Here is a 27,979-nt window from a genome sequence, read left to right as displayed (position 1 = left end):
ATATCTACTTCTCAAAATTGATGCTTTTAATATAATTTTGTAGTTCATCAACTTCTGAAACAGTAAAATGCAGCAGGATCATGTAAAATTATACCTTCTAAACTGCAGAGCAGTTGGGCAAAGAACTCCAAAAATAGTAACAGCTAATCAATATAAAGACTTGCCAAATGTTTCTTATCATACTGAAGGTGTTAAAATTAAATGTGTTTTAGTTAAGTTTCAGAGACCCTCCCATTAGAAATGCTATAGTAAAACTGAACAGATGTTAAGAATTAGACTTTGAAGGATATTTTATGACTATCTATTCTTTTACTATAGAATAATACCAGAATATTCTGATCAACTGTTGAGAGATAAAGTCTATTTAACTGATACAGAATTCAGGAGGCAGAAACCACCAAATATTTGGGTATTGATACCGTGATATTATTTCTAAACTGCAGGGTCTGTCAGAGATGTATGTAGTACTTCCTTCCTTAAATAAACAATAGAGTAGTTCCTGAGTTAGGAAAAGTATATAAAAGGGCAACATCTTTTGCAAGGAGAAGAGTAGGGGACTAATGTCTACACAGAAAAACAGATTTCCAAATACTCCTCAGAAATCATGTTTGAGGATTTGATGAGGTACAAAACAGAATACAGAACTACTTACCCATGACTACTTTTTTAAAGGCAAGATGTGCTCAAACTAGCACAGATTTTGCAAAATACTGCATTTCAAAGCACATAACTACCTAATCATAGCAAAGAAGCTATTAGTTAGTCAGCAAGAGAGAAATAACACCCATTTTTTAGAATCTTATACATTCACCCCTCCAGAACAAGCAAGTGCCTGCTGCACGTGGCTGCATTTACCCCAAAAGGGTGAGGGCTTCCCGAGTCTTCAAGCAGGCACAGCCTGATCTCCGCTCAAACCCCAGCCAGAGAGAGGAACAATAAGATTAAAAAAAAAAAAAAAATAGTAGGAGAAGGCAGGATTAAGAGACTCGGGCGAGGCACGGCCAGACGCATATGCCGCAGGTAGGAGGGAGGACCCCCTGCCCGCTCCCGGCACCCAGCTCTCGCCGCCGCCTCAGCCCTCCAGCACACCCCACGCCGTGGCCCGGCGCCGCGGAGCTGGGCCCGGCGCGCGGCTCTGCCCACGGACAGGGCCCGGGCCCCCGCGCTCCCCAGGCCGCCACAGCCCGGGCGGCCCCGCGGCGCCGCACCCGCCGCCCCGGGGCTCGGCCCCTTCCCGGCCCCGGCCGCACCGCTCCTCGGCCGCGGCCTAAAAATGGCGGAGGGAGCCGCGTTTCCCAGCCGCCTCACCCCTGCGCCGGCCCCGCCAGCGGCCCGGCACCCAGCCGCACTCACCGTCCAGCTGGTCTCCCGCACGCCGACTCCGCGCCCCGGCGCCTCGCCGCTCGCCTCGTCCCCCCCGGCCCCGGAAGCCGCCGCCGCCGCCGCCTCACGAGCCCCCACCGCGGCCCGCCGCCATCTTCCTCCCCCCACCAGCGACCGGGGCGGCGCACGCGCCCTACGTCACCACGCTCCCTGGCGCGAGAGGCGGGCCCCGCGCCTGCAGGGGCAGCGCGGCGGGGAGGGCGCAGGCGCAGCAGGGAGGGGGCGCGCTTCCTCCGCGCCCCTTCCGCCGCGAGGCAGCCTGCGCGTGCGCAGCCGGAAGCCGGGCGCCCCCCACCCCTCCCCGCGCAGGTGGAGGCGCGAAGCGGCACGCGTATGCGCACTGAGGAGCCGGGCGGCGGCGGCGGGGCGGCGGGATCCTGCGCTTGCCGGCGGCACCCCGCTCGGGGAGGTGTTGGCACCGCGCTGGCAGCAGCAAGCAGCCCGGCTGCTTCTGCTGCCTGCAGGTTCTTTAAAACGCTGTCCTACAGAGACTAGGTCAAACTGTTGCTTCCAAAATGCGTTGCTGTGCACTTTCCACCTCACCTAACCATGTAACACGAAGCAGTTATTAAGTATTAATAGTGAAGCAAATAACACAAAATGCTCATAAAATACCCAGCTGCTCGGCTCTACCACGTAATTGCATGTGACACAGTTCTCCTCCACTCTCCCACCCCGACTGATTCAAAAGACAACCATCAAGAACTAACCCCAGTGCTTATAGTTATTTATCTATTTGTGGAGGATGATGCAAATCTCCTGAGATCAGCTTCAGATCACTGAGCCTGTTATATTTATCCTCTCGAGTCTTAGAGCAGCTTATAAATGTATCAACAATTAGCAATGTCTCCCAATTACAATTATTACTTCCTTTTACCCAGAAGTAAGGAAGGAGGTAGAGATTGTTTTGAATAAAAAATGAGTTCTCATTAAGAAAAGAGATCTTGTATTTTTTAAATAATAAAATTTCTTAAAGCTGCTTGAACAAATATTTCACAGGACAGATTAAAATGAGCTACATTGAGAGCACTTACTGGAAACCATACCCAACATCAAAAGGGGCCACTGAGTTATAATGTAAGGATTCACTATGTTGCTTTGCTTTGTTTTTGTTTTCTTTTGCTATAATTATTCTTATCCAATTACCAATACTGTGATTAATTAGAGAGACATGTCTGGCTTATTGGCTTCCAGGAGACATAATGGCACTGAAGGGCAGATATAAATGCTCTTCTTATGAGGCAACATGCCTCAGCTGGGGTAGCTCAGCCAGTTGTGATTGAACAACTTAGTCTTTCTGCATATCGTATCAACATTAAGTTTCAAATCAGAGTTGAAATAATAAGTATTATATTCCTTTCCCTTTGTCGTGTAAGTGAATCTCTGTGCTTATCATTTATCAAGTAATGCACTGACTTGACACATCTGTCTTCCTCTTTGTCCCAGCTGTTCTTTCCCATAAAGATTTTTTGCCTTCTTCCAGGTTACTCTTTTTATCAAGGTTTCATAAATCAAATCAGAATACTCAAGTTATATTTACAAAACATGAACCTTAATTAGAAACATCTTTTAATTTACACTGAACAATGCTACAAAATTATTGAAGTGGTAAAAATCCACTGTCTCAATCAAACAATTAAAAAAAAGAAGACATAAATCTTAATCCTGATTCTCCCATCACTAAGCCTTCCAACAGTCAGTCAGAAGAAGTTTCTCCCTCTCTTAGTAGTTCACAAAAAAAAAAAAAAAAAAAGTCACATCTACACTTCTGCTAAAAACCAGAAACATGTTGAAGATTCCCAAATCAGGGAGAGGGAGTTGGAAGAAACCAGTACAGGAGCCGCTGAGAAAGGACATTTCAGGCTCTCTGGTTCTCACCATACAGGAGTCTTTACCAATATTATACATGTAACAACCAAAAAGACTAAAGTGATTTCCAGTTTGAATGCATCTGCGTACGACACCAAGCTGGAGTACTCTTCATCTGCAACTCCCCTTACTCAGCCTGGGAGTTACTGGATTGGTCCAGAGTGCCAAGAAACAACCAAAGTTCTCCGATTTTTCTGTTCATATGAAGGGGCTGAGCATTAGCCCTAATACTGGAAGCTGCGTTTCGTCTGAATATCGTCAAGAATCTGCTGTAATTCCTCATCTTCAAATCGGCCTTCGAGGCTGCAAGATAAGATCAACGAGGGTACATCAAAGGTTTTAGAAATATTCCCTCCCATCCCCCAAATTCATTTCAATATCTGTAATTTCCTCCTGTAAGTCTCAACACCATCATTACCCACCTTTATGGTACCACGAGGCACCCTCTATAACATTACTGTACAGATATCACTCTAAGTCCTATGCTGTGCCTCCTCTCTAAATTAGAAAACACTATCCTTTCCTTAACTTTTTACTGAACAATTTCAAATCATTATATCAGAAAGGCAAGGCAGGTGCAGGTTTAAATAAATCTCTGAATGAAGTCCATGTAGCCTTACACTCATAAACCAGTCCAACTGACTATGAAATCCTACCATACAGGGCAGAAACAGTAATTCAGATTAGTGTTTCACTTCTTCGTGTATCTCAGGCCATAAGCTAGCAAATCAAGATATGATAATAGAAGAAGTTGCTGTCCCACTTGAACAATTCATAGGAGCACTGTCTCATTCACTTCAAGGAAACAAAAAATAGCTAGGTACAATCCCCCATTAAAACTGTTTAGACTTAATCCAGTCAGCTTTATCTTCCATATATTAGGGGCACTTAAAAGATTACCCCACCAACAGATCAATGGGGAGATGAAGAAAAATGGAGACAAAAAGTTTTTCCATTAACACAGGTGAACTGAAGAGAAGGTATCTGTCCATAGCTAGCCTTAGACCACAACAAACTATAAAGCAGTCTCTTCAACCTATATAAACACTCACCTAGGAATCAAAGCTTTGGCTTCTTCGGCTGTCTCAGGACACAGATTAGCCAAACATGCCAATTCAAATTTATGGAGCTTTTTCTGGAGCAGCAAACTGTAGGTAAAGACAACAAGGTGGTGAAATTACAAGTAAGATAAAAAAGAAAGATAAAAGGGCCTAACTGAATATAGAAAAAAATATCACAGCCATTAACCCCAATTCCACAGAATTTTTCTGCATGTAGTCTAGAAAATATTTTCATTTATTCCAATCTGCTGTCACTTAAATACTGATATCAAAGCCATTAAGAAGGCCTGACCTTAGACCAAGTGAAACCCTCCAAAAAGAATTACAATCAAGTTTCTTGTCTCTCCAGAAAGACATGATTCAGAATTCTAGAAGTCGAAATCAGAAAAACAACCACTAAACTGTACTTTCATAAAACAGCACCAACATTACATATCAAAGCCCCCAGTATAATCTTATATCCTAACTCCTCCACTCACCTACGAACACTGGCAATGGTTTCACGGTTTTTGAAGCGGCTGAAGCGGGCTGTGTAATTCAAAGTTTTCATGAACACTTCTGAGAGCTCCTGCTCATCTTCTGCACTTTCATTCTGTTGCTTGCGATGCTCAAGAAGCATATGTACTTCTGAATTCAGAAGAGTTTCCGCAGTTTCAAATTCTTCACATGAATGAGTGAACACCAGCATAAAATAAGGTAAAGCATGGATGAAAAAGTCCATTTATAGAAGTTTTGTATACAAATCTAGCTTTGGACAGTAAGAAGATTAACAATGTGTTTCACTGTAATTATGCAAGGCCTTTACCTCAATGACTGGACTGCATTTCATAATGAAAATATAGATAAAAATTATAGCATTTTGAGTGATGTTCCAATGTGTTTGTCTTCTGGCCACGTGTTTTGCATTCGCAGCCACAACCACCAGATTTGTCACATTTTTGCAACATGTTCTCTTCACTCATTTTTGGCAGAAGTTAAACAATGCATTACTTGCTTCAGAAAAAAATATTTAGAACTATAACACGCAGAAAAATCAGAAATGGCATCTATGGTCTTGAAAGGCTTCCACACAGTTCTTAATTAAACATGGATGCTTCTGAACATTTAAAAAAAAGGTTTCATTTACTTGAAATACTAATTGACCCACTGAAATTCTGTATTAACAGAAAAAAGTTTGAACCAATCTTAACAGATTTTTTTTTCCTTTTTAGTAGCTCAACTCTTCTTGGTTTTGCTCATCATCATCATAATTATCACTGTATTTATTCCAATAATAAGGTCTTTCAATACATTGCTTTCCATGAGCAGTATGAGCTGTTCAAAGCAGCAGGATCAGGGATGGCATTCCAGAGTGCCTTTTCAACGCTTTTTTTTTTTTTGGGGGGGGGTAAAAATGTCTAGTTTGGTCACTGCTAGAAAGGGATTGGCAATTTTTATTTTATTTTGCATGGAGTGGGAATGTCACAGGCTGGTCCTGGGTAGGATATAGCTTTTAGTGTGAAAACATGCAAAAGCAAAGTCCTTCAGGACTACCCTTTTCCTCATAACTCAGATAAGCAGCGTAATCTCAATTTTTCCTTTTCCAGGACACCTCTGAGGAGCAAACACAGCTCCAGAATGGTTTTCTGAAAAAACTGCTGTAAAAAAGATCACTAGTTACCATTCAAGTTCTAGACAGGTGATTTCCAAAATAAAACAGTATCTTTATGCCAAGACATATTAATGATAAACTGATGATCAGATCAAAAATCAAGAATCTTTTAACTGCAACCCAAAACGAAGCATTTTTTTTCTTGCATATACATTTAATGAAGCATGTAAATAAGAAAAACCCAGCAATCGTAGGTTCTGTAAATATATATACTTTTACCTCAGGTTCTGTAAATACATATTTATTATCTCCGCTTTTTAACGTTTGGGAATACGTAACAAGAAGCGGGGAAATCTGGGGGCCGAGCAGAGCTGGGGCTAATCAGCGAGCACCAGTCCCTGTCGGAGGGCTCCCTGCCGGGAAACGGGGATTCAGGCCCTCAGACGGGCCCCCCGGGCGCCGCGCGGCTCCAACGGCCGCGCGGCTCCAACGGCCGCGCGGCTCCAACGGCCGCGCGGCTCCAACGGCCGCGCGGCTCCAACGGCCGCGCGGCTCCAACGGCCGCGCGGCTCCAACGGCCGCGCGGCTCCAACGGCCGCGCGGCTCCGGCCCCCTGGCGGGCGGGCGCGCCCGCCCTGGCCGCCCGCCCCGCGGCGCGCACCTTTGGGGAAGACCAGCTGCGAGGCGTCCTCCTCTACGTCGGCCGCCCGCGGGTCGCTGCCGCCCGCCGCCATCACCTCCCCCGGCACCGGAAACCTCGGCGCCCGGAAGGCGCGGCGCTCCGCGGCCCCTCGGCGCGCCGCCAGGGGGGGCCGGCGAGGCGCCCGGCGGCGGGGGGCGGGCTCGCGTCTCGGGCGGGCGCTGCAGCGTTGCTTCCGCGAAGGCGGCAGCGCGAACAGCAAGACCTTTCAGCCCCGAGGCTTACAGCCCGTAAAGCGGCCTAGAAGTCTGCCGAGCGTGTCTCGCGCAGGGAACCGTACAGGAGGGACCCTCGTGCTGAGACAGTCGCTGAGGAGAGGAGCAGCGGGCCCCCACAGCAGGCACCTGCTTGCGCAGAAGCGGGTGCACTTTCCCCGGCCTGATCCGGCACTGAAGTGCATCAGGGGCCCACAAAAACTGACTGTCCATACCAGAGTTTCCATCTAGCTTACTGTGATTAATATAGCTAAGCTTGTATCGATACAAGTATCACCTATCGATATAAATAGCGAGTGTACAGACACTTTGGAAGGGAGGTTGCCTTTCGCAGAGTATCGAGCAGTGATCTATCGACCCCTAAAACCTTGTAGGCAGGCTGAAAATGATTATAGTTCCCAGGTCGTGGGAACACTGCCAGCAAAACAACTTCTGGAGTAATATTTTCCCCTGGAGACCTCGCATGTAAGTGCCTAAGCAGCCTAAGACTCTTAAAGTAATCATCTTATCAGACCTCACTGTGTCATCCTGCGCCCTTAAAGAAAAGCAAAAATAGACTTTCGGGGGATTTACGATGAAACAGAAGAACTCCTGTTCTCACAAACGTGCATCTGTGCCTAAGTGAATTGCTTCCTACGTGCTGGGAGAAGGAACGTGCTAAGAATAAGCTGTAAGAACATATAGGGACCAAATCTTCGATCTTTAAAATTTGTTGACTAGAGAGAGAAGCATGGTGGAGAAACTGATTGAAACCAATTTGCTAAGTGGTACAAGCAGAAAGACGTTCAGGAAGAGGGAATAAAAATATCTCAGGCAACATCTGGCAAATTAAACCATTTCAATTAGGTTTACAAGAAAACAAGGAAATCCATGCCAGATTGACGAGAAGCATTTAAAATAACTTGGCTTCTCAAATAACCTCTCTGCTCAGACCATTATGATTCTCCAAACAGTAGGCAGCTTGTGGAAGTTTAAGCTATTAATTTCTTTTTTTGTTCTTTTACCCAAATACCTTTCTACTTAAGTATATGAAAACTAGAACAATTAAGAGAAAGCCAGACACTTGCAAGGGTTTAAAGGTACAGCGAAAGAGGCTATCATGAAAGATAAAGATTTAAAGATTCATTATCATGGATGTGTTTTGTTAAGGTCTGGAGAGAATAGTCACAAAAGAAACCTGCTTCTTCTCCATCTTTTTTGTAGATTTTAAAAAATACAGTTAAAAACACAGAAATTTTGTTCAGTCACTTACACAGACCAAACATAACAAAGTGCCTGACTTTTCCCTTTTTAAAATGCAGTGGCTTCTTCTTCTTTATAATGAGTGTTTCAGTAGCATTTATGAATTGGATTGGAAAAAGTGCATAGAAAAGGACAATGCAATAGATTAAAGTGAGTGAAATAGGAAGTTTCATGCATGTTCACTGGTCATATCCTAAAATGAACAGATGCAAAAAAAACAATTTGACCAAATTAATTTATCGTCAAAAGAGCCATTACAATTACATATTCTAGGGCAAAAAGGATTGTCATTTATTGGAGGCAGGGTATTAGGGGATTGTTAGTTAGACCCACCATGGCAATTTCTGTGTTGGCACAGTTTAAAAACGAACACAGTAACAACTGCACCAACACAGATCTTTACAAAAAGCACTTACCTAAAAATGCCAATGTGATAAAACGTAGGAAGAACTAATAGCAAGGATGTTTCATTAACAGTATAAGCATAGAGAGTATTCTGTAATATCCTTCCCCTTTTTCTAATTCACCAGGAAAAGAAATCCTGTTAGGATTTCTGACTGAAAACAGTCCTGACTTCCTAACAGTCCATCTTACCTTTTCAGCTTTCTAGCAGTAATTATTTTTGTGTGGAGTGCTGAAACCCCTCAACTTAAAAAAAAAATGCAAGAATGTTGACAGATCAAGAGTGGTAAGGTTAGGATATCAAAACCTTAAATTTTTTCATCAAGTCATCAGCTTCTCTAGCATTTGATAGGAATAGATCAACATCCTTGTGGAAATAACTTCACCCGCTCCGATTAATGTGTGCCATAATAACCATTATTGCACAAGATACACATTTTTTAATCTGTGTTCTTCAAGTATAATTTATATTAAAAAAATCTTCTATGTACAAGTCAAGTTTACATTTTCATAGCATTTTACCTTCATTTATTTTCACTTTTAGAATTATATACCCAAAACTATACTGAATGAGCATATATTAGCAATATAAAGTTATATAAAATAATAAAATGATAATAGACCTCAATGTAAAAAAGGGCAATTGCAGAATCTGGTAAGTTTAATACACATATATGACATCTAAACATAAAATGTACAACCCGTCAATAATATAATTCACATCAGAATTCATCTGATTATAAAAGTAGCCTAGCTAACCGTTTTTAAAGAAAAACTATGGTTCGACTGTCTGGGTACCGATCATTAGTTTATAGGGTTACATATTTGTTTTAAGGAGCAGGGTAAGGATAGTTTTCTGGGCTTTCTGTGTTTTGAGAGTGAACATTAAAACATATTCAAAGCTCATCTTGTCACAAATTGTAGCAGGAACAGTTTGTGAACAAAGCTCAGTATCCCACTGCTCCATGTGCTACAATTCAGTTTGAGAGCAATCCTCATAAGCCAAAGAAGTATATCAGCATAAATATAGATTGAGTTGCATGCAAAAGTGTTTTGGTTTTAATTTTTATTTTTGAGAAGGGGCATTTCTCAGTCACAATTAGGTAGTTTTTAATATAAACCTTGTCCAAAAATAAAATTCTATTTTAAGTTTTGAATAAAAATGTGCAAGTAATCTTAATTTTAAATATCTTGTAGAGGTTTCTCCCCACCTTTTATAACTTGTTTTTAGAAGAAACTCAGTGCTAAATGAGTAATTCTTCTTGTTTATTATTTCAAACAGAACTGAAAACAGAAGAAAGTGTTTTCTGGAGAATTATCCTGGTGCTCAACATTTAGTAGAGATTGAACTATTTCAGTATGCAATCTTGTGTACACTTGCTTCAACCTGAACTCATCTTCACAGTGAGTTGCTGAATGTTACTGCAGTCACAGTGAGCAAAAAAAGAACCTCTGATGAAAAATACTGGACATTTTTTAAGCCAGACTGTTTAAATGTGAAACAAATAAAAAATCAAGTAATATATATGCCATAAAAATATACACATAAGTCACTATTGTAGCTGACAAGAGTTGAAAGAATATGCTTGGTAGCTTATCTGACAGCAGTGGATGCTAGCTTTATGGGTGACTTCAGAATTTAAAATGGGAATCACATGAAACTCATGTTAGCCAGAGAGTCCTCCTCATTCCACTCCTCACATTGCTTAAGAAATTTACCTTCTAGCTTCACGAGTACCAGAAGCATATTTACTGAAAATTATTTTTTGCCTACTTGCATTTCTTAAATCTTCCTGGGAAGTCTAATTGGTAGATTGCATGCTTTTTGGAGTTGCCCTCAAGTCAGTGAGCTTCCCAGGCATAGTTAGGTCAAATCACCCCCCCCCCAACACACACTTTTTCTTTTTTTTTTTTTTTTTGGTCTTATACCTGTTCTTCATTGATAGCCATGGCTGCCCTTCCCAAGAATCACAAACAGCAAATGTAGCATCCTTGCCATAGATCAGAAATGGGCAATAACCTGAAAGTGTATGGAAAATATATTTAAGCCAGAGGTACTTACATCAAAACTATTAAATTATTCAATTGATCTTGTCCCAAAGAAAACATTCAAACAGTTAGCAAAAAACTGAAAAGATGGAATTTTTTTCCTGAAGTTATTTTTTTAAGATCACTTGAAGACAAAAAAAAACCAAACAAAATGCTATTAGCAGTTTAAACTGGATTTACAAATTCAGGATTTTTAGTATGCTACAGAATTCAGCATGTATGTGCTGTATAATGGAAGGAGTTATTGTCAGGTGAACATACTTTAGGATATTTTGCTATACCATTAATAATGAAAAGCGTTTAGATTTTTTTTTATTTTCTTACTATCTCCACTTTTTTCTAGTGAGCCTAACTGTGATTATTTTTGTGCTCCCAGACAGCTACTACCCCATGCTGAAAACTTCCCTGGTCCTGGATGTGGAAGGGTATTTAGAGGCTTGGTATTCATACATGATGTAGTATATTCTTCATCTTTCTTGATGAGAAAGATTTCATCTTATTCCCCATAAAGGCTGTGAGAAACCACATAAAGAGGACAGTACAAATAGTCTTTATCCATTATGATTTATTCTCTACAATACTTCATTAGAGGATAGAGTTCAATTATTTACACTCAGAAGTTATTATATAGGTAGGAGGCAACCAAGTGTAATACAAAGAATTGGTCTGACATCTCTGCACTGAAGGTCAAAAGAGGTCTCCTGCTTTAAGGAAATAAATTAACCAAAAAAATAAAAAAAAAGAACATGTAGGTTCCAGAATACAAACAGAAAACAGCACTAATAGTCAGTGAAGAATGCAGATGTTAATGTACTATGAAAACAAATTATCCTGTGCAAAGGTTAAAATGAACCCTTAGATTTTCTTACAGAATATTTTTGTTCTTATAAATCGTAGATATGTGATATTTTGATGATAAAACCTTTTCAAACTGAAATGGCCTCAGTTGAGATTGACTGTTTAACATTATGAAGAAAAATTTAAGAACCTCACAGTGGAAACATTCTAACACTGACAGACTCCAGTGATCAAAGACATTCTCCTGTATTTACTGTAAAACAAAGACAATTCATAATTGCAGTGAGATTATTTCTCAGCTGTGGTTGTCATGAGAATAAGCCCTTCTAGACCATAAGGCACTTGCTACTAAGGATGAGTTAAATCCATAGCAAACCAGGTGAGAACTGCTTTGAGGAAGAGCAGTTCTAGCCTGCTGTCCCAGCCAAGTAACCACAGAGAAATTCCTAAATTGCATTGGTCATTGATTTTGGTTGCCTCCATCTTAGGCAACTGAAAATACATTTTGTTTCTAGTTTACTTTTCATCCTTATGCATAGCTGCCATGTAATGATCTAGAAATGGGATTATTTCTGAGACCCACCTGTCCCTGTCATACATTTTTCTGAGATGGCTTAACTATTGACACACTTTTCAATTGATTTTACAGCTGGACCCTTATGGGACTAAAGCTGAGAGGCCTGTTTCTTAGGCAGCAGACCAGTGTTTCTGATCTGCTAGCTCCTCTTCTCACTGCAAGAAGACAAGAACACGGTACATATTTAGAGGCGTTTTTGTTTGTTGTGTTTTTGTTGTTTTTTTTTTAAACAGACTGAGTGGGGAAATGGAAGTGGGAGGGGATAAGGCCTCCCCAGTCCAAAACCATCCAGCCCACTTCAGGCTTAAGCCAACCAAGTCACTCAATCCTAAAATTCTGTTCTTTAAAAATGACAGCTAACCCTCCCCACCCCACCCCTTAGTCATCCCCTATTCAAATAAATGAAATCAGGAAAACACTATACACTGTTGAAGACACAGAACAGGGCAAACATTTGAAAAAGAAACAATAGAGTTGAAAAGCCTGGCACTATATGCCTGCATGACCAGTCTCACTGAGCGTGCTCAGGGGTGAAGTTTTAGCACCATTTTTTTGCTTTTTTTTAAACCTTTTAGAAATTAAATTCTAACATAGAACATTTGAACAGTAATGAGTGTAGCCCTATGTATCATACTGTTTGACAGCTGAAAGGTGAGTGGTATGTCCAGAGCTGACCCCACCCTCCCCCATCACTCCACGGCACCTGGGAGAGTAATTACAAACCACTCGAGTTTGTAACAAGACTGATTTATTCTCAGCAGCAGGAAATCATGAAACAATCCCTTAATCTTCAATTGCTTTTCAACAACATCACAAGGGAAAAGTGGCAATTTGTAAGAATGACCCAGTACAGGAGGGAAGCTGGGTCGATATTGCACAGTTATCCAGAATAGGACCCCCTCCTTTCCCTCACGTCTCTACCCCCAGCAGCAGAACATGACACCGTTATGAAGCAAAACTGCAGGATTCTGTTCACTTCTCTAGAACCAGAAGGAGCAGCAGCATGCAGTTTTGAGGTTTCTATCCAACCTATCCCCTGCAATGCCAGGGGAGAACGCATCACAACTTCAGGCTTAAACACCAGCCAGCTTTAAAAGCCATCATTACCACACACAAACAAATTTTAAAGATATATGCAACCAAATAGCCATTACTCTGCTATGCACTTATATTTTCTTTCCTCATCATTGCTGACCCTTCAGATATTTGCAAAAATCAAGTGTAATTTTCTGAATCCAGTGACCTCATTGAGAGGGTGTCATAATTTACAGTTTATGACATCCCTCAATGACTCTGACGAATGACAACTAGATAACTGGTATCTTCCTCTTAGAAGAGAGTATTTCTTGTAATCATCAATGACGGGAGAAGAAATACACAATGCACATGAGTTTCATACAGTTTGGGTAATACAGATTTTCCCCCCTCATTGCCTTGATGTGGTAACGACTAAACTGTATAAGATAATAACTTACCAGCAAAACTACATAGCTTTATTCCATAGTCCTGCTATAAACTGGAATACTGACAATTTTCAAGATCCATAGTCACCCGAGAGAAAGTGGCTGTCCTATAAAAAGGAAGGTCCCCGAGACTGTTTGCTTAAGTTAAACAAATTTCAGTCACTAGTCTCACCGGTATGACTACAGGCAATGCCCTGCAAATCCCTCCCCATCCCTAATCCAATCAGGCTCCGTTACAAATGTTTGGACACAAAACTTAGTAGTAACAGCAGTAACAGAGAGGATTGTGCAGGGACACCCAAGGACCTTGTCCTTCACGTAAACAGCGTTTTACGTTTTGTTCTCTTAGAGGCATAACAGCATTCTATTTCATAGCAGGCTACATTACAAAGCACTGTCTAAAAACCCCACAAACTGTGAACCAAATGGAGTCCTAGAGAATCCAACCTACAGTGGGATCTGCAAATTAAAACCTTCTGGGGTTTACTTAAATAACAGATTCATCTACAATACCGTCCAAAGTTTTTTCACATCTTTAAGAGTTCTGTCCATGAGGATGGGGTGCTATCCAGACGTTCAACCCTCCCCATATCAAAATGTCCGCCTGCGATGTGTGGGGACTGCAATCAGCTCTTGGTACACAACAGATACCAGAGGTTAAAAAAAATTAAAAATAACCTAAAAAATGTTTTGTTGGACTCCGTTGCCCAGGCTGCCAGGGGAATGCTCCTACTTGATCTGGGGGGCTTCCATAACGAACAACTCAAGTTTCCAGAGTGTCGGTAACACACAAGAACAGATCAATCTGAAGTGGCACTTCCACTTCTAGAGGTCTTCTGCACCTCACGACAGTTCCTAGACACGGAGCCCCAATCCAACTGAACCCCCGTTCAGAGGGAAGGCTGAGATAAGGCTTGGGCCCCTCAAGTTCTGTCATGCTCTCATCCTCCCCCCAGGTCAGCTGGAAGGCAGACTTGGCAACGGAAGCTAGCATCATAAAATGGTGCAGTAATAGAAGTAACTGGACCAGGAAGAGGAGGCGTCTGCCCCAATGATGTCGTAGCCGTTGGCAGCAACTGGGGGGTGGGACTGGTCATGCAGCCGTGTGTCAGGAGTAATGATTGTAGAGGGGGGGGGCATGAAGAGTGCCATTCTGGAAACAATGCTGACGGGAAGCCATGTATTCTGCATAACTGATTGTCACCTTCTCACTGCGGTACCTATGGAAACAGCGTAAGAATAAAAAAATGTAAACAGCTTATGCAATATGAAGAGACTAGACATAAAAACGTTCATCCCATGTCATCTTTTAGCTCACAGGCAATAATGACGAAGCAGCACTCACTAACTTCAAAAAATACTTTGTCTGTATGGAGAGAGAACCCTTCTAAGCTTGAATTAGATATGCTTCAATGTCCCAAAAGTTGAGCCCTATTCAAGGCAATCATAATTAAGGTGACTCCTGAAGCGGCAGTTTGGGGACACAGGAAGCAAACAATCAATTTGTATTCTTTTTATCTGCTTGCTGTGAAAAAAGGGGCAAAATGTTTGCTGGAATAAGATGACAAAGTTTCAGAGACAAAATAAACAGTATTTCAGTATTATTTACTTCTGTGGTGATCTTCATATTTGAAAGGCTAGCAAAAACAAATGATGGAGAACCAGCTAAAGGGAGGTTTACTAAAGAGTGCATGTGACTAGTCCATGCTGTGCAATCAGAATCCACAAAACGTAAAGTCCTTTTGGGAGACCAGAGATGCCAAGAGGGGATGAAGGTGTGCTTCTGAGCATAGCATACAACAGCACAGCTCGCAACCATTTTGACGTTAAGCCCGTGTTACACCAGGTTTTACTGAAAAACTTCATCCTGTCCTCTCCTGTTAAAACCCCCCCCTGCATTTCCACCTAATTTCTCCAGAGGTAAGGAGCGACCTGAAAAATCATGGTGTTTCTAGACAAAAGCAGAATGTCCCGATTTTTACTAACATAAAGGGAGCTGAACCAGTAGGGCAGCTGGGTGTATGGAAAAGCAAGCAAATTCTGAAAATCAGCCAGCTTTGAGAGTGGTTTGGTTTTGAGAGAGCTGCCACCTCCAAATAGCTACAGCATCCACAGAGGAACAGAATGAGAAAAGGAAATCCATTGTAAAGATACAGAAGAATCAACCTTGTCAACTTTCAAAGGTTCTGCTTCTTTTGATCTTTCATGTGGATGATTATATTAAAAAACAGATAATATTAAAAAACAGTGACACTTCTCTTAGAAAAAAATGCTCATTTTGATCCTGTGTGGACTGAACACATTACACTTCATCCATATACATTATTTAGCTTACACAGCATTTACAATGTTGCCTTTCAGCCTATGTTTTTCATCTGAAAGAAGCGTAACAACTTATGCCAAACAGAAATAACTCACATTACCCATAAATCACTACAAAATAAAAATATAAAAAGACTGAAACATCAGCTAACCTGGTGAGTTTAATTGTTTTCCTAAAATCATTGGTAATCGGAGCCTTAAAGCCACCTTTCCTGAGTAAGGAGTCTATGGTCTGGATCTGATCCCAGTCTGTTGAAAAATAAAAGCAAGGGAAATTTTCAATATAAAAATGATGTTTGAAAAATAAAACAGACACATAAAAGGCCTCTAAAAAAGCAAATTACAAGAACAGGAAACTCTGAGCTTTATAAATACCAAAGGTGAACTGGACACACAGCCTCATGCATGCACACTACCTGCACATATCAACCCTAACTCCTATTGGAACATTTTCCATACGACCTCTCTTCTTATGAAAGTCTGCACCTTGCTTCTATTGCAGGCACCCTGAACTGTTTTACCGCGTGGCACTCAAGTTTAGCTCTCTAAGCCTTAAAATAAGATAATACTTAGCTCTTTACATAGACAAACTGGGATCAGCCTGATGCTCTAGTGATAGCACAGTGCACTGCTATGTGAGAGATCAGAGTTAAAATTCCTACCTTAGTCTTTTGCCCCAGAGCCAGGAGGATGCGACAACTCCACTCTGCTAGGTGGAGGAAAGGAGGCAATATTTTGAGCAGTTACCATGGTGACCACTACTAATTTGAGTGGGAAGTGTGCTCCAGAGGGGCCCTGTTTCCTGCCCTCATCTGGAGGACGCTACTTTAGCAAGAATGAGGAGGAAAGGGACTCTCCTGTTGGTGCTGTGCAGCCTGCAGTTATCCTAGTTGGTAGGAGAAACATAGAAGAGGAAAGATGCAATGCTGAATGAAGCTGGAAGGTCCATACTTTGAGATCCTCTATTTCTTAAGCCCTAGAACATGTTTACACTAAGATACAACTGTGCATGGATGTGGGATGAGAGAAAGGCCAGATGAAAACCCAGCAGCAGCTGTATCAGGTGTCAGTTATCCAGATTAAGCCTGGTGGCTCCATGGCATTACTATAAGGAAAGCATTGCAATCCAAATCCAAAATCCAGAGATTTAAGTTACCCAGTTCTGTGACATAATGTACTGATATGTTTGGTTGCCATCTCAAACCCACCTTGTTCCTTAGCAACCTCAGGTAAATACGTGGCTGTGCGTTTGACACCTTTCTCATTGATGAACTCTATTCTGATCCCATGGATCCCAACCTATAGATGGAAATGAATAGCCAAATAAGAGGTGTTTGCTAGGACCGAGTCCATGATTGATTTGTTATTATCACAACACTGCGGTACCTCTGCCTCACTGGCCAGCTTGGCTATAGCTTTTGCCTGGGTAAATGACATTTTCCTCCCCTCTCTCAGCCCTTGCCAGGCAGGCCTAATGAGCAGCTCTCCTAACAGCAGTGTAAAGGACCTCTGCCTCCTTTCCCAGACCAGCCCAACCAGTCTCCCTGCCATTTCTCCTGAAGTCAGTCAGGTACAGACTTCTGACAGGATGGTTTTCCATCTCTTACCCTGGCCCAGAAAGACAAGAATCTCTACACAAGGGCCATGCCCAAACTAGCCCAACCACAAAGTCTATTTAATCCTTCTTAAACTAAATACATTTTTATGTACAATGTGCTAAAACTCATCCACACCTTAGGTCTCAACTACTTCTTTTATTCCCAGTTTCTATTCACAGCACCAGAATACTTCCCAGGCTTCTACTGACATATGTATCTAAACCTATTTCCTGTTGGGCCAAATCCATAAAACACTTGTTTCCCCTTTATTCCCACTCAGATCCCCACCCAACCAAAACCAAACTGTTAGCCCATCATCTTCCTCCCTTTCAGTGTCCCACCCCCATTTCTTCGATTCCCAGCTACGATGCCCAAACACCCCTGTAACGAAGGAGACACATTACCATGTACTAACCCGAACCCGAACGGAACGAGAGAGTGATGCAGAGTTCCAAATGCACCTGTTCTCACCTCCCAGTCCAGGTAGTCATTGGCATCCTCAAAGTTAGTGAGGAGGGAGACAGAGCAGAAGAGTTTGGGCAGCTCCTCGCGGGTCAGGGGGGGAAATCGGCTGTCCTTAAGTGCACTAAAGGGAACAGAAGATATATTGCCTAACACCAAACACCACATCAAAATGTGAAATGTTCAGTTATGCCCTACACGTTGGCCTTTCAGAGATTACGGTGGTTAATTCAGTTTTGATTATGCCTCTGTGAAACATTTTTATCTTTGTTACTGCGGAGAAAGTGGTCTGCATCTATTCACAATCTAATGAACTGCAATATGCAAACGGTAGTGCAAGCTTCCTTACGCTGTCCTCCACTTAATGCAGTTGGAGAGAGATTATGTGCTGGCAAGATGTCAAAACTATTAGTATGCAAGACAGATTTGACATTAGCTTTAAAAAGTCAACCAAAATTCACCTGCTGCAAAGCTGTTCCACTAAATCCTGATATATTACTTCACCCTAACTACCATACAATTCTCAGGTTTATTGTGAACCATATTAAACTGAACCTATGTCAATCCAATAAAATCTCTCAACCTTGAATCTTTATAGATCTTCAGCAAATTAAACTGATTTCAGATTTATTTCATTTTCAATGTAATTACCTGGTTAATGTGTATTCCCTGAGTCCTGAGTGAAGATTCATGGCTGAAAAGGTCCCGATGCAGCCACGAAGCCGCTTGTCTCGCCCCGTCTTCCACGTCACAAAGAGCGGACTGGAAAGGGAAAAAGACAGAAATACTCCAACCTCTAGAAGTATCTCCTGGCTAAGGGGAGCAGGTGTGCATGCATTTGCTTTCTCTACTCCTCTCTAATGAACCCCAGTATGCATTTTTTTTCCACCTGTAATCTAGCAATAATACCCCCCTAAATGCAAGAAACAACCTCCCCCAGCCTTTTCATTATATTCCTTTCTCTCCACCAGTTTCCAAAACCTTCCTGGACAGACTCTGAGCTGTTTTCTGATGAGTAATACAGTTATCTAACTCCACAGATTACCTTTGTGAGGAACGGTCTCACTTAGTAGCATCCACTAGTTTACATGACAACCCATACTGAAATTAAATAACTAATCTTATTTGCTTCACCTATATTATAATAGCACCTTTGAACCTAAAATCCCCAAGCACTCTACAAAGCATCTATAATTCAGGTTTGTGATAAAAGTTTTTTTTCCTAACGGATAAAAAGCAAACCTTTTTTGTCCCCCCCCCCCCCCAAATTATTTCCATGAGGATCCAACTTTCAGGTCCATCCCTTCAGCTCAAACAGTCTGTGTTCACATCCCCTTTCACTTATCTTATATTTGATTTACATTTACACAAATTCTCTCCTGTTGAATAGACATCCAAATCACTGTATTGTTCCCACTCAAACATCCCGCAGAGATTTGCATCTTCCCCCACTACTGTCACGAAATTACAGATATAACAATAGATTCTCAAAAATGAAAAATCAGCAGTCTCGTTTCAACCGGATAAGCCAAAAGCCATAATTAAGCCAAAACCAGCAAGTTCAGAACAGCAGCATTCAAAAGAGTTCTGTGAATAAGTAAAGAAAAAACTGTGATTATTAAGTGTAATACGTTCGCTTCTACAGAAACGAGTGAAATTGCAAACAGTTGTAGAGAGAAGCAGTAAAGAAAGGACACTGGTGGTTACAGATTTACAAGAATGTCTGAACATCTGGAAAACTGTGCAAGGCAACTGATGATGCTGATCTAATTCTAAAAGCAGGGAAGCTGATCTTATTTTTTCGGATGACAGTACCGAATACAGTAAGTGGTAGTTTCTAATCCCAGCATAAACGAGCAAGTTGTCAAACCTCATGGAGCTGGCTGTCAGTGATTCTAAACATGAGTCTATGGATTTCTGATTGAACTTTAAAAGATAAAGAAAATGACACAAAGCACAGTCTTAAGAAAATAATTTTCTTAAATTAAACAAACGTTGCCAAGAGTTGTAAAATATGAAGACAGAAGGACTGATTCTGTATCAGGGCACAGAAAATTACTTTGTTCAAATTCTTCAAGCTCTTGTAAGCAATATATTTTTGTTGCAGTGAACATTACCAAAAATACTAAAAGATTCTGGTCAGGCAACAAAAATAACTTGAAGAGGAGATGATTTCTCAAATACAGCAACACAGCTTCTTATGTTTAAGTAGTTAGATTGTTATTTAAATTGTAGTGACAAAGCAATGCCCAGTGATGCTCCCCATAGCAACGATGGAATTAAAATACTGGGTCACAGGATAAATCTGTTTTTCGGGATCTAGTTACCAACAGTGACCAATGGCAGAAGTACTACCCAAACAGGCAAACAGCCCTCAGGTGATAATTGTGAAGAACTTCCCCCACAGAGGAAGCTGAAACATTCTTCCACAACCATCAGCCACCTTATGGTTGGCCGACCAAGCAGACAGAGGATTTACTGTTCTAGTTTTCCGACAACACTTCAAGGCACTTTCAGGGTATCATTCCTCAATATTATCATCCAGCTCCCATGTGTTGAAATAGAAGACAGAAACAAAGCACAAGAGAGATTCAAAAGCTTACCAGAAAAAGATACTAAACTTACAAAGGACATTTATGAGAAACAGTACTGTCACAAGCCCAGTGGAAATTTAGCTTAATCTAATTAAAGTTCTGGAACCATTACTTAGCCCATGTGACATTCATCCCAAACAGAAAAGGGAAGGGAGAGAATGGAAAGCACCATTGACAGAATACAAATCTAAGTCAGTTCCTTCTTTTCTTGGATTCAAATTACAGGTTCACATATCCAATTCACCTCTTTCCCCTTCAAAAAAAAAAAAAAAAGTTTCCATTGAGCTGTGACACAGCTTTATGCATCTATAATAGAAGAGATATTACCAGAAAGGACAGGACAATTACATTCAGAAGGATGTCATATTTTCAAAGATAGCACGTTTTTAATAATTTTTCACTATGGTCATAACAACCAAGGCATAAAAAACGTACATAATTTTGTAGAAGTATATAAAATTTCAGTATTATAAGGTTTTTCATTGAAGAAAACATGTTTCTTTCTGTATCTGAGGAATAAATGAACTTGGCAAATCGCAGGTGTGGCTCACATAATAACTATTTTTTCCATAGCCTCTCCCTGAAAAGTGCATTTCCCAGATGTATTGAGAAAAGTCACAGTAATCTTTTACCCATATTCATCCAATATCACTTACCTATACTTTTCAGTCTTATTTGAAATGGACTATGGAAACCATTTCTCCCCCAGCCACAATATCTTATTTATGTGCCTTTGATGAGAGTTTGTTGAGCTCAGGATAGGAGATTCTCAGCAGCTAAAAACTAGCTTCTCCAATTGCAACTATAAAGGGAATTTTAAAGTAACAAAATATAGTGTGTTCAAATCAGAATCCAGCCTGTACGAGGGGAAAACCTGTTACTTCAGGTATAGATTTAATGATGCAAGTATTATTTGTCCTACATGGCAACTAGAAGCTTGTATGGCAAAGTTTTAGTACCAGTTTGTAAGATCTACTGTTGGGAAACAAACAAACAAAAAAACCGCAAAGACTGAAGCACTGAAGTGGAAGAACTAATTAACTATTCGTATGCCAGTCTGGTACAAAATTGCCATTTCTTCATTAACCTGAATAGCAGAATGATTTTTTTTCCTTTAGCAAGTTAACTCAAACATAAGTCCTGCAAACACCGAGTCCTGCAACCCCACATTGTCTATGTTGATTTGTGAACCTCATTGCTAACATGTATAAAAGCTCCCCTACGCCACAGGTAGCCGTCAGCTCCTTATTTCCCATCAAAATTGTTGTCCATGTACGTATCCTGTCAAGCTGGTAACTGGAATTATCTATGGCTTTCAAGTCATAACGCTGAACTTTTTGTTTCTGTTATTACACCGTTTACGCAGCATCCTGACCTTCGCTACTTCGTCCACATTTACTTTAAGGTTCAGCACAAACTTAAGAGATCTTTATCTGAGAAACAGGTGGGGACAAACCTGTGCATCTTTCTTTCCCTCCATCTGTCTCTCTCCTGTCTCTCCAGAGAGTTTGCCTACTTCTGCTATATACCTTTGTTTTGTTCCAATAGCTCTCACAGTGACACGAACCATGTTACAAAGGACAACAAGGCAAATTATTTATGCACTCTCACTTTGCTTTCTCTTATATTTCATAACATTTGGCTTGAAGTTCGCTACATCACTGTCTCAAACGTGACAGTGCCATCCCTGTGTGCTGCTCTGCAAGAAAGCCAAACACACAAAGAAAGCTTTTCCCTGGAGTTCATACAACTATTTGCTACAAGCAACGGCATAAATGCTGAAACTCAAGAAAAAACATGTAGGCATTTGCATGGAGGGGAAGAAAAAAAAAAAAGAAGAGGAGTGGTTTTGTTATGGAGTGCTGATCTAAGAGACTTAAATCATCAGCACAGAAACACCCAATGAAGGCTGATGAGTGAGTAAGCGTGACAAAGGCTTTTAAACTTTTCTAATCTGGGCATAAAATTTAAACAATTAAGATTCCTGAAAGAACACCCTTTTTTGAAACTAGTTAACAGAAACAACAAAAGCCAGCTAGAAATGTCTGTTAAGGCCAAAACATTGAAGCAATATAAAATTACATCCCTTATTGATTTAAGAATAGAGCAAAATCGCTTTGTGTTTCAAGCAACAAAATAGTAAGGTGACTCATGTATCCTTTTCTAAAAGGAGCCTAATTAGATCAGGTATGAAAAACATCAGCAGAAGCGTTTAGGCCTGGGGAGTCCCTAGATCTGTGCTATACTCCAGTCCTGAGTGTTCCTCCATGCACTTGTATTTACAATATTACACGTTAGTCCACAGCAGCATTCAGAGTGTGCGTCCATAACCCTGCTAGGAGAACAGCTGCAGGGATGCACAACCTACATCTGGCTGATTCCACACCAAGTGGAATTCCACACCACCCCCACAAAGTGGGGAGACATTCAATACACAGAACAAATCCTTGACCTGTTTAGCCATTGTGCCTTTGCATCAATTTAAAATTCATTAACTTAAAGATGTTAACAACTTCTTATTTTATCTATTGTCCTGGAGCTGGCCCCTCAAGAAGGGAGAGAAAGTCTATCTGTCATTGATCTTCTCCATATAGTTCTTCCACCCAACGTTTTAACGTTGCCATTTCCATGCCTACATTCAACCCTCAGCGAAGCATTAGCTAAATCTCAGAGTGAAATGCCCGAGTAACACCTTCACAAATCCATCTCCTGGCTTCTTCTCATACGAACCTCCTTTGTTCTTAATCCTGACGTTGTCACTGAATGTTTACTCTCCCCTTCTCCCCATATGGTCCAGCTAGCACGGTCTCCATAATACAGCCACATTTTCAGTTTCACCACTAGCAAATTTTTGTTTTCCCTCCCTGCTAAACCCATTAACTTGGACTACTGAACACCCTTGTGAGCATCATTGTCCAATTCTCACTAGTTCACCATTTGTTTCAGGGTCAGCCATGAACTTCTCTCAACTTCTTAACCTATTCCCTTCCGTGCTGCTAGATGAAGGAAGTCTCTTCCCTTGACCCTTTACAAATTCAGTGCCTGGCATTAGAAGCTGATTCCCCTTCAAACTAGTTACATTATTTCATTGTTTTCTGAAAACTTTCTAATTTCAGTTTCACTCACTCTTTTTAGCACAATTTTATGATAGACATGGTGCAGTTAGTTTCTTCCAGAGCAAGAAATCTTGTTACAAAGAAGGGAGCCAACTTTAACAGAGCATTATCGTGAAGCGGGTTTGCGCTCCTCGATGCGGTATGCACCATCTCAGGCAGCACACCGGACGGGGAGCTTGTGTATTAGCCTAGCTCTCTTTCTGTAGAGCTAAGCCTGTTCTCCACTTGCCACCACTCTTCAAAACTCCGCACATTTCCATCAACAAATACAACAGAATATTTTTACTCTTTCATCCACTTTACAGAGTACCTTTTTGCTTCTGATAGGCCAAGCAAGCAGCAGAATTTCCCCTCCCTCCCTGCAGACCAGTTTTCCCCTTCCCCAGAGAAAACCCTTCTCCCTCCCCAACCAAATCACAGCTCTAGGTGCTGGTTCCTCAGCTTTCCTCCCACACACGGATTTACTCACTAGGGGTCATTGGTAAATCGAGGAAGTCGTGGCTGAGGGAAACCATAGAGATGACAGTAGAGTACATCAAAGCAGTAGCAGCACATCTCCGCTGTCACCACCAGGTTCTTGGTACTGTTGGCAGTTCCATTGGGCCGGGTAAGTGGGCTCAGAGCTCCTGAAGTGGGATTCATTCGAGTAATTGGGGAATTTCCTGGGCCCAAAGTCAAGTCAGATACGTTCTCCCTTCCATTATTCCCGTCTGTATGCTGGTGGTTCTGAAGAGGACCTGAACTGGAGCCTGGTACAGTTGTGGCCTGATTCCCATGACTGTGGGTTCCACTCCCAGACAATTTGGGTTTCTTTACCCCACAACAGCCAGCTGCCAGCTTGGGCTCAAGTGGAGGAACACAGCGTCTTTTTCCCATCCTGATTCAAAACTCGCTGCCTGGAGCACTGCAGAACCCTGGCAGGAAGAGGAAGAAGAAGAAGAAAAAAAAGCAATACACAGAACAGTTACACCAGGTGGAAAAATCAACAGTCATTTCCTTGCTTTTGCTAAAGTGTCAGAAGGGTTTGTCTTTACAAAAAAAGAGGGGAGAAAACCCCTGCAACTCACAGCTAAGTACAGAACTAAGACCAAATCAGCAAACAGAGTGGGATTTTTTATGCAGAAAAAGATATATACATGCCATGAAATCATACTTACAAAGGTGAGGCTTACTGAATATTTAAAAAAACAGGAAGCTCATCACAAAAAAGTGGAAGGCGGTCTTCTCATAAGGGAAGTGTTATTGGGGGAGAAGGGGGCGGGGGGAAGACTTTGGACTATAGATACATCCCATTCACTACTTTTCTGGATCCCCCGTTCCCTCTTAGTTAATGTCTCTGCATCAGTGGCAAACAATCTACTACTTCACCACCACAAAAGCATTTCCCTTCCTCGTTCTCAGTGGAAGAGTAACAACAACTTTGCATCGTGCCACCTGGTTTGGACTCGCAGGCATGCTCCCCTTGATTTAGCCCTGGCCCGATCAAGACACAAAGAGGAGCTACAAACACTGAACCAGCATTTTCTAAACAACAGACCGTTTCCCAGACCCAAACACAGCAACCCCAAGAACCAGAACCTGCATTTACTTTCTAAGATAAAGCCAACAGTGCCCACAGGCAGATATCTCGAGTGTACAGCCAGGATACACAGGAGTGAAAGCGCTGAAGAGGGAGCGCAGCCTGAGCGGAGGGAAGCGGCGATGGCGGAGAGGAGAACACGGACAGAACGCTCGCGCGCTCCCACATTACACAGGAGGGTGGAACCAACACAGGCAGGAAAGGCTACACAGTAAAACAAGAAATGAATGCAACAGATACGGACCACAAGTCAACGGTAGGAACTTGCATAGGTAAGTATAGATCTCATGGCGATGACGGCATTACACACACAACGGGAGGGAAGAACAGATGCCTGTCAGTCAGCTGGGGCTAGAGGAGCAGACACTTCCATCGCATAGGACACCAGGAAGAACTGGAAGCCAGCTTCAGGCCTCCTGAGTGCCAGGCCACTACTTTAACCACTAGATCATCCCTCCAACTTTTCTAAATACTTAACTGATGGGTGAACTGAGAACACAAACACAGAACAGAAAGAGGAAAAAAAACCCACCACTACAGACATTCTTGTTATGGCATCTCCCTTCCTTCTCTGCACATGCAAAGAATCTAAACTTTATCCATGAAGTTTCTTTAGCCATTGTAAGTGTGACATGATCCTAAGCTGAAGCAGAACTGGTATGAGACATGCAGGAGATGATGTCTCTAAAAACAAAATGCTTAGAGTGTTTGAGCGCAAGGTTTTAGAAAGATAATCAGCATAAGGAACAGTTAACAAGACATAATGAAAATCACCCATTTTGCTCTAACCTCTAACCTTCCTAACCACAAAAACAAGGATAACTTGGACAAAGGAAACGTACTTTTTCAGTACCTATTAAAAGTTATGCTATAATGCTTCAGTGACAGCTGCTGAGATAGATGCGCCTTTCCAAGCTCTCCCTATGGGCTATCTCCATTTAGGAAAAAAGTAATTTATGTATATTTTTTTGAAACCATAACTCTTCATTTTAAATTAAAGACTTGGGGGGGAGGATGGGGGGGGGACAGAGAGGATCTTCTACAGCTCTTGGACACTTATCACCACGTCAGCTGCTGCAGGCAGCAGAAATGCCCCAAGGAAGCCGGCTGCACCCAGACCAAGGGTCGCCTTCAGCGACGGGCACCGCCGCCGAGCCGCAGGAGGCCTGCTGCTATCCGTCTTGCTGAGCCTTCGCAGGAAGGGAACTTCGGCACAGAGCGACGTGTTCCAGCAACAAACACAAGGCCAAAAAACAAACGAGGCGCCCGACCTGCGAGGGGCCGGAGCGCAGCGCTCCGTGACGGAGCCGAGGCTCCCGGGGACACGGGGCGGCAAAGAGCCCCGGACCCGCCAGGGTTTGACAGGCGCAAGGGAACGGCCAGGACTGCAGCTGCCTGAACGAGGCACCGAGGCGGCACCGCGCCGGCGAGGCGGCGCAGAGGCTCCGAGCCCCCCACGCGGCCCGGCGCCGCGCTCCGAGCCCTCGCGCCGCGGGCGACGAGGCCGCCGCCGCCGCGGAGCCGCCGCCGCCGCCGCCGGGGCCCAGGCCCGCCCGGCAGCGCGGACGCGCCGCCGCCGCCGCCGCCAGGGGGAGCCCGGGGCCGCGGAGCGCCGGGAGGGGGGAGGAGGGGGGGGCACCCCGTTAACCCCTTCCCGCCCGCCGGTGCTGCCCCCGGCGCCCCCCGGCGCCCCCGCGCCCCCCTCCCCCACCTTCCGTTCCCGCCCGGGGCCGGACGCGGCTTCTCCCTCCTCCGCCTCAGCCCAGCCGCCGCCGCTGCCGCTGCTTCCCCGCCGCCGCCGCCGCCGCCTCCTTCTTCTCCCGCTTCATGGAGCCATGGGCCGGGGCGGGGGCTCTCCAGAGAAGCGGGCCCGGCGGGCGGGGGAGGAGGGCAGCGCCCGCCGCAGCCAGGCCGGGCGCCGGGCTTCCCAGGGCCGCCGGGCAGCGCGGGGAGCTGGCGGACTGGAGCGAGGCCGAGGGAAGGTCCGCCGCTATCCCGGCAGCCTCCTCCCTGATAGTGAGGTAATGAGGGAAAAATGTACACAGTCCGCCAGCCTCCCATCGGCCCCGCGGAACCAGCCCGACCATAGAGAACGGCGGACAGTCTTCCCTCCCCCGAAACCATAGATGCCGCGGACTTCCGCTCCGGGTCGGACGACGCGCGCGTGGGCTGAGTTCCCCCCCTGTCACGTGACGCGGCGCACGTGCGAGGACAAACAGTCCCGGGGGCGGGGGGAGGCGGCGGGTGGGCGGGGCGCTCGGCTCGTGCCGCGAGCGGGCGGGGCGCGGTGCTGCCCCGCCCCCAGCTGTGCTGTGACCCGCCCCCCGGGGAAGGGGGGGCGGGGGGAGACACCCTCACTGGCGGGGGGTGGTGCCGCTCTGCCATAGGCTAGACGCGTTAGCGTCACTCCAAGGGGAGGGGGCGCGTTCGGACGCATCCATTCGGCGGCTCGGCGCGGGGAGCCCCGCCCCGCCGCACCCTTCCCCCCCGGGTCGGCCCGCTGTGGTCGGTGCCAACGGCCGCGGCTGCCCCGCCTCCATTTTGTGCCTGGCGAGCGCTGAGGGGGCCGGCGGCCGAGGCTGCCGGCGGAGGGCATCCCGCGGCGGCGCGCCCTCCCGGCGCTGGGCCGGACGGGTCGGGGCTCCCCGCGGGGGGACGGCTCGTGTGAAGGTCGGAGTTGCAGTGAAACACCGCTCTCTCGGCACTGAAACGCATCAGTGCCTCAGCGCCTGGCAGGAGGGCAAGCCTACCGCAACCAGTGCGGTACAGCAAATGCAGGAGGACGCTTGAAAAATGACAATTTCAGATTTTTTAGCATCTGTGACAATGACAGCTTTTCCTCGTCCCTGGTGAAAGCCCTGCTTAAAAGGCACCTAAATCCCTCCTTCCACCCGTTCTGCATAACTGTGTTAAAAATACTGCACGTGCGTAGTCCTACCATGAATGGGTCCAGGATCT

The 27,979-nt window shown here is 43.8% G+C and overlaps 3 protein-coding genes across 6 annotated transcripts in view; all 3 read right to left on the bottom strand.

Annotated features, from left to right (window-relative positions):
- The window catches only part of WDR33 (WD repeat domain 33), a 71,321-nt gene extending 69,845 nt beyond the window's left edge, over positions 1-1,476 (bottom strand). The window contains exon 1 of the mRNA XM_067302003.1: positions 1,354-1,476. The gene's annotated coding sequence lies outside the window, so the exon portion shown is untranslated. The remainder of the gene's footprint in view (positions 1-1,353) is intronic.
- Positions 1,477-2,935: 1,459 nt separating this feature from the next.
- Positions 2,936-6,682, bottom strand: POLR2D (RNA polymerase II subunit D). The gene is made up of 4 exons (XM_067301990.1): positions 6,566-6,682; positions 4,793-4,973; positions 4,305-4,400; positions 2,936-3,555 (listed from the first exon to the last, which is right to left on the bottom strand). The coding sequence occupies exons 1-4, from the start codon at positions 6,636-6,638 to the stop codon at positions 3,477-3,479; spliced, it is 429 nt and encodes a 142-aa protein (XP_067158091.1). The 5' UTR covers positions 6,639-6,682; the 3' UTR covers positions 2,936-3,476.
- A 4,378-nt stretch (positions 6,683-11,060) lies between these two features.
- Positions 11,061-27,123, bottom strand: AMMECR1L (AMMECR1 like). 4 transcript variants are annotated; one of them, XR_010885049.1, is made up of 8 exons: positions 24,600-26,509; positions 23,912-24,356; positions 18,384-18,494; positions 17,742-17,856; positions 16,881-16,971; positions 16,335-16,378; positions 15,825-15,921; positions 14,488-14,570 (listed from the first exon to the last, which is right to left on the bottom strand). XR_010885049.1 is itself a non-coding variant. In XM_067301989.1 (7 exons), the coding sequence occupies exons 2-7, from the start codon at positions 24,316-24,318 to the stop codon at positions 14,459-14,461; spliced, it is 933 nt and encodes a 310-aa protein (XP_067158090.1). In that variant the 5' UTR covers positions 24,319-24,356; positions 26,733-27,123; the 3' UTR covers positions 11,061-14,458. The 4 variants fall into 4 exon arrangements, 3 of the variants coding, with proteins under 3 accessions (XP_067158090.1, XP_013798118.2, XP_067158089.1); XM_067301989.1 differs by lacking the exons at positions 16,335-16,378; positions 24,600-26,509 and adding an exon at positions 26,733-27,123 and having other exon boundaries at positions 11,061-14,570; XM_013942664.2 differs by lacking the exon at positions 16,335-16,378 and having other exon boundaries at positions 11,061-14,570.
- Between the last annotated feature and the right edge of the window lie 856 nt (positions 27,124-27,979).

The sequence above is a fragment of the Apteryx mantelli genome, chromosome 9 (genome assembly GCF_036417845.1).
Source record: "Apteryx mantelli isolate bAptMan1 chromosome 9, bAptMan1.hap1, whole genome shotgun sequence".
NCBI classification, from domain to species: domain Eukaryota; kingdom Metazoa; phylum Chordata; class Aves; order Apterygiformes; family Apterygidae; genus Apteryx; species Apteryx mantelli.
The sequence above is the reverse complement of the archived record's forward strand: the minus strand, read 5'-3'. Positions and strand labels throughout refer to the sequence as shown.

Excerpts from the sequence above, each read along its gene's own strand:
- POLR2D (XM_067301990.1), bottom strand. The coding sequence starts at position 6,638 with ATGGCGGCGGGCGGCAGCGACCCGCGGGCGGCCGACGTAGAGGAGGAC. Across the intron at positions 4,401-4,792 it reads ACCATTGCCAGTGTTCGTAG|TTTGCTGCTCCAGAAAAAGC; the intron begins GTGAGTGGAGGA and ends CTTTACCTACAG. Across the intron at positions 3,556-4,304 it reads GCCAAAGCTTTGATTCCTAG|CCTCGAAGGCCGATTTGAAG; the intron begins GTGAGTGTTTAT and ends CTTATCTTGCAG.
- AMMECR1L (XM_067301989.1), bottom strand. The coding sequence starts at position 24,318 with ATGGGAAAAAGACGCTGTGTTCCTCCACTTGAGCCCAAGCTGGCAGCT. Across the intron at positions 17,857-18,383 it reads AGGGAATACACATTAACCAG|TGCACTTAAGGACAGCCGAT; the intron begins GTAATTACATTG and ends TGTTCCCTTTAG. Across the intron at positions 14,571-15,824 it reads AAAACAATTAAACTCACCAG|GTACCGCAGTGAGAAGGTGA; the intron begins GTTAGCTGATGT and ends CTGTTTCCATAG.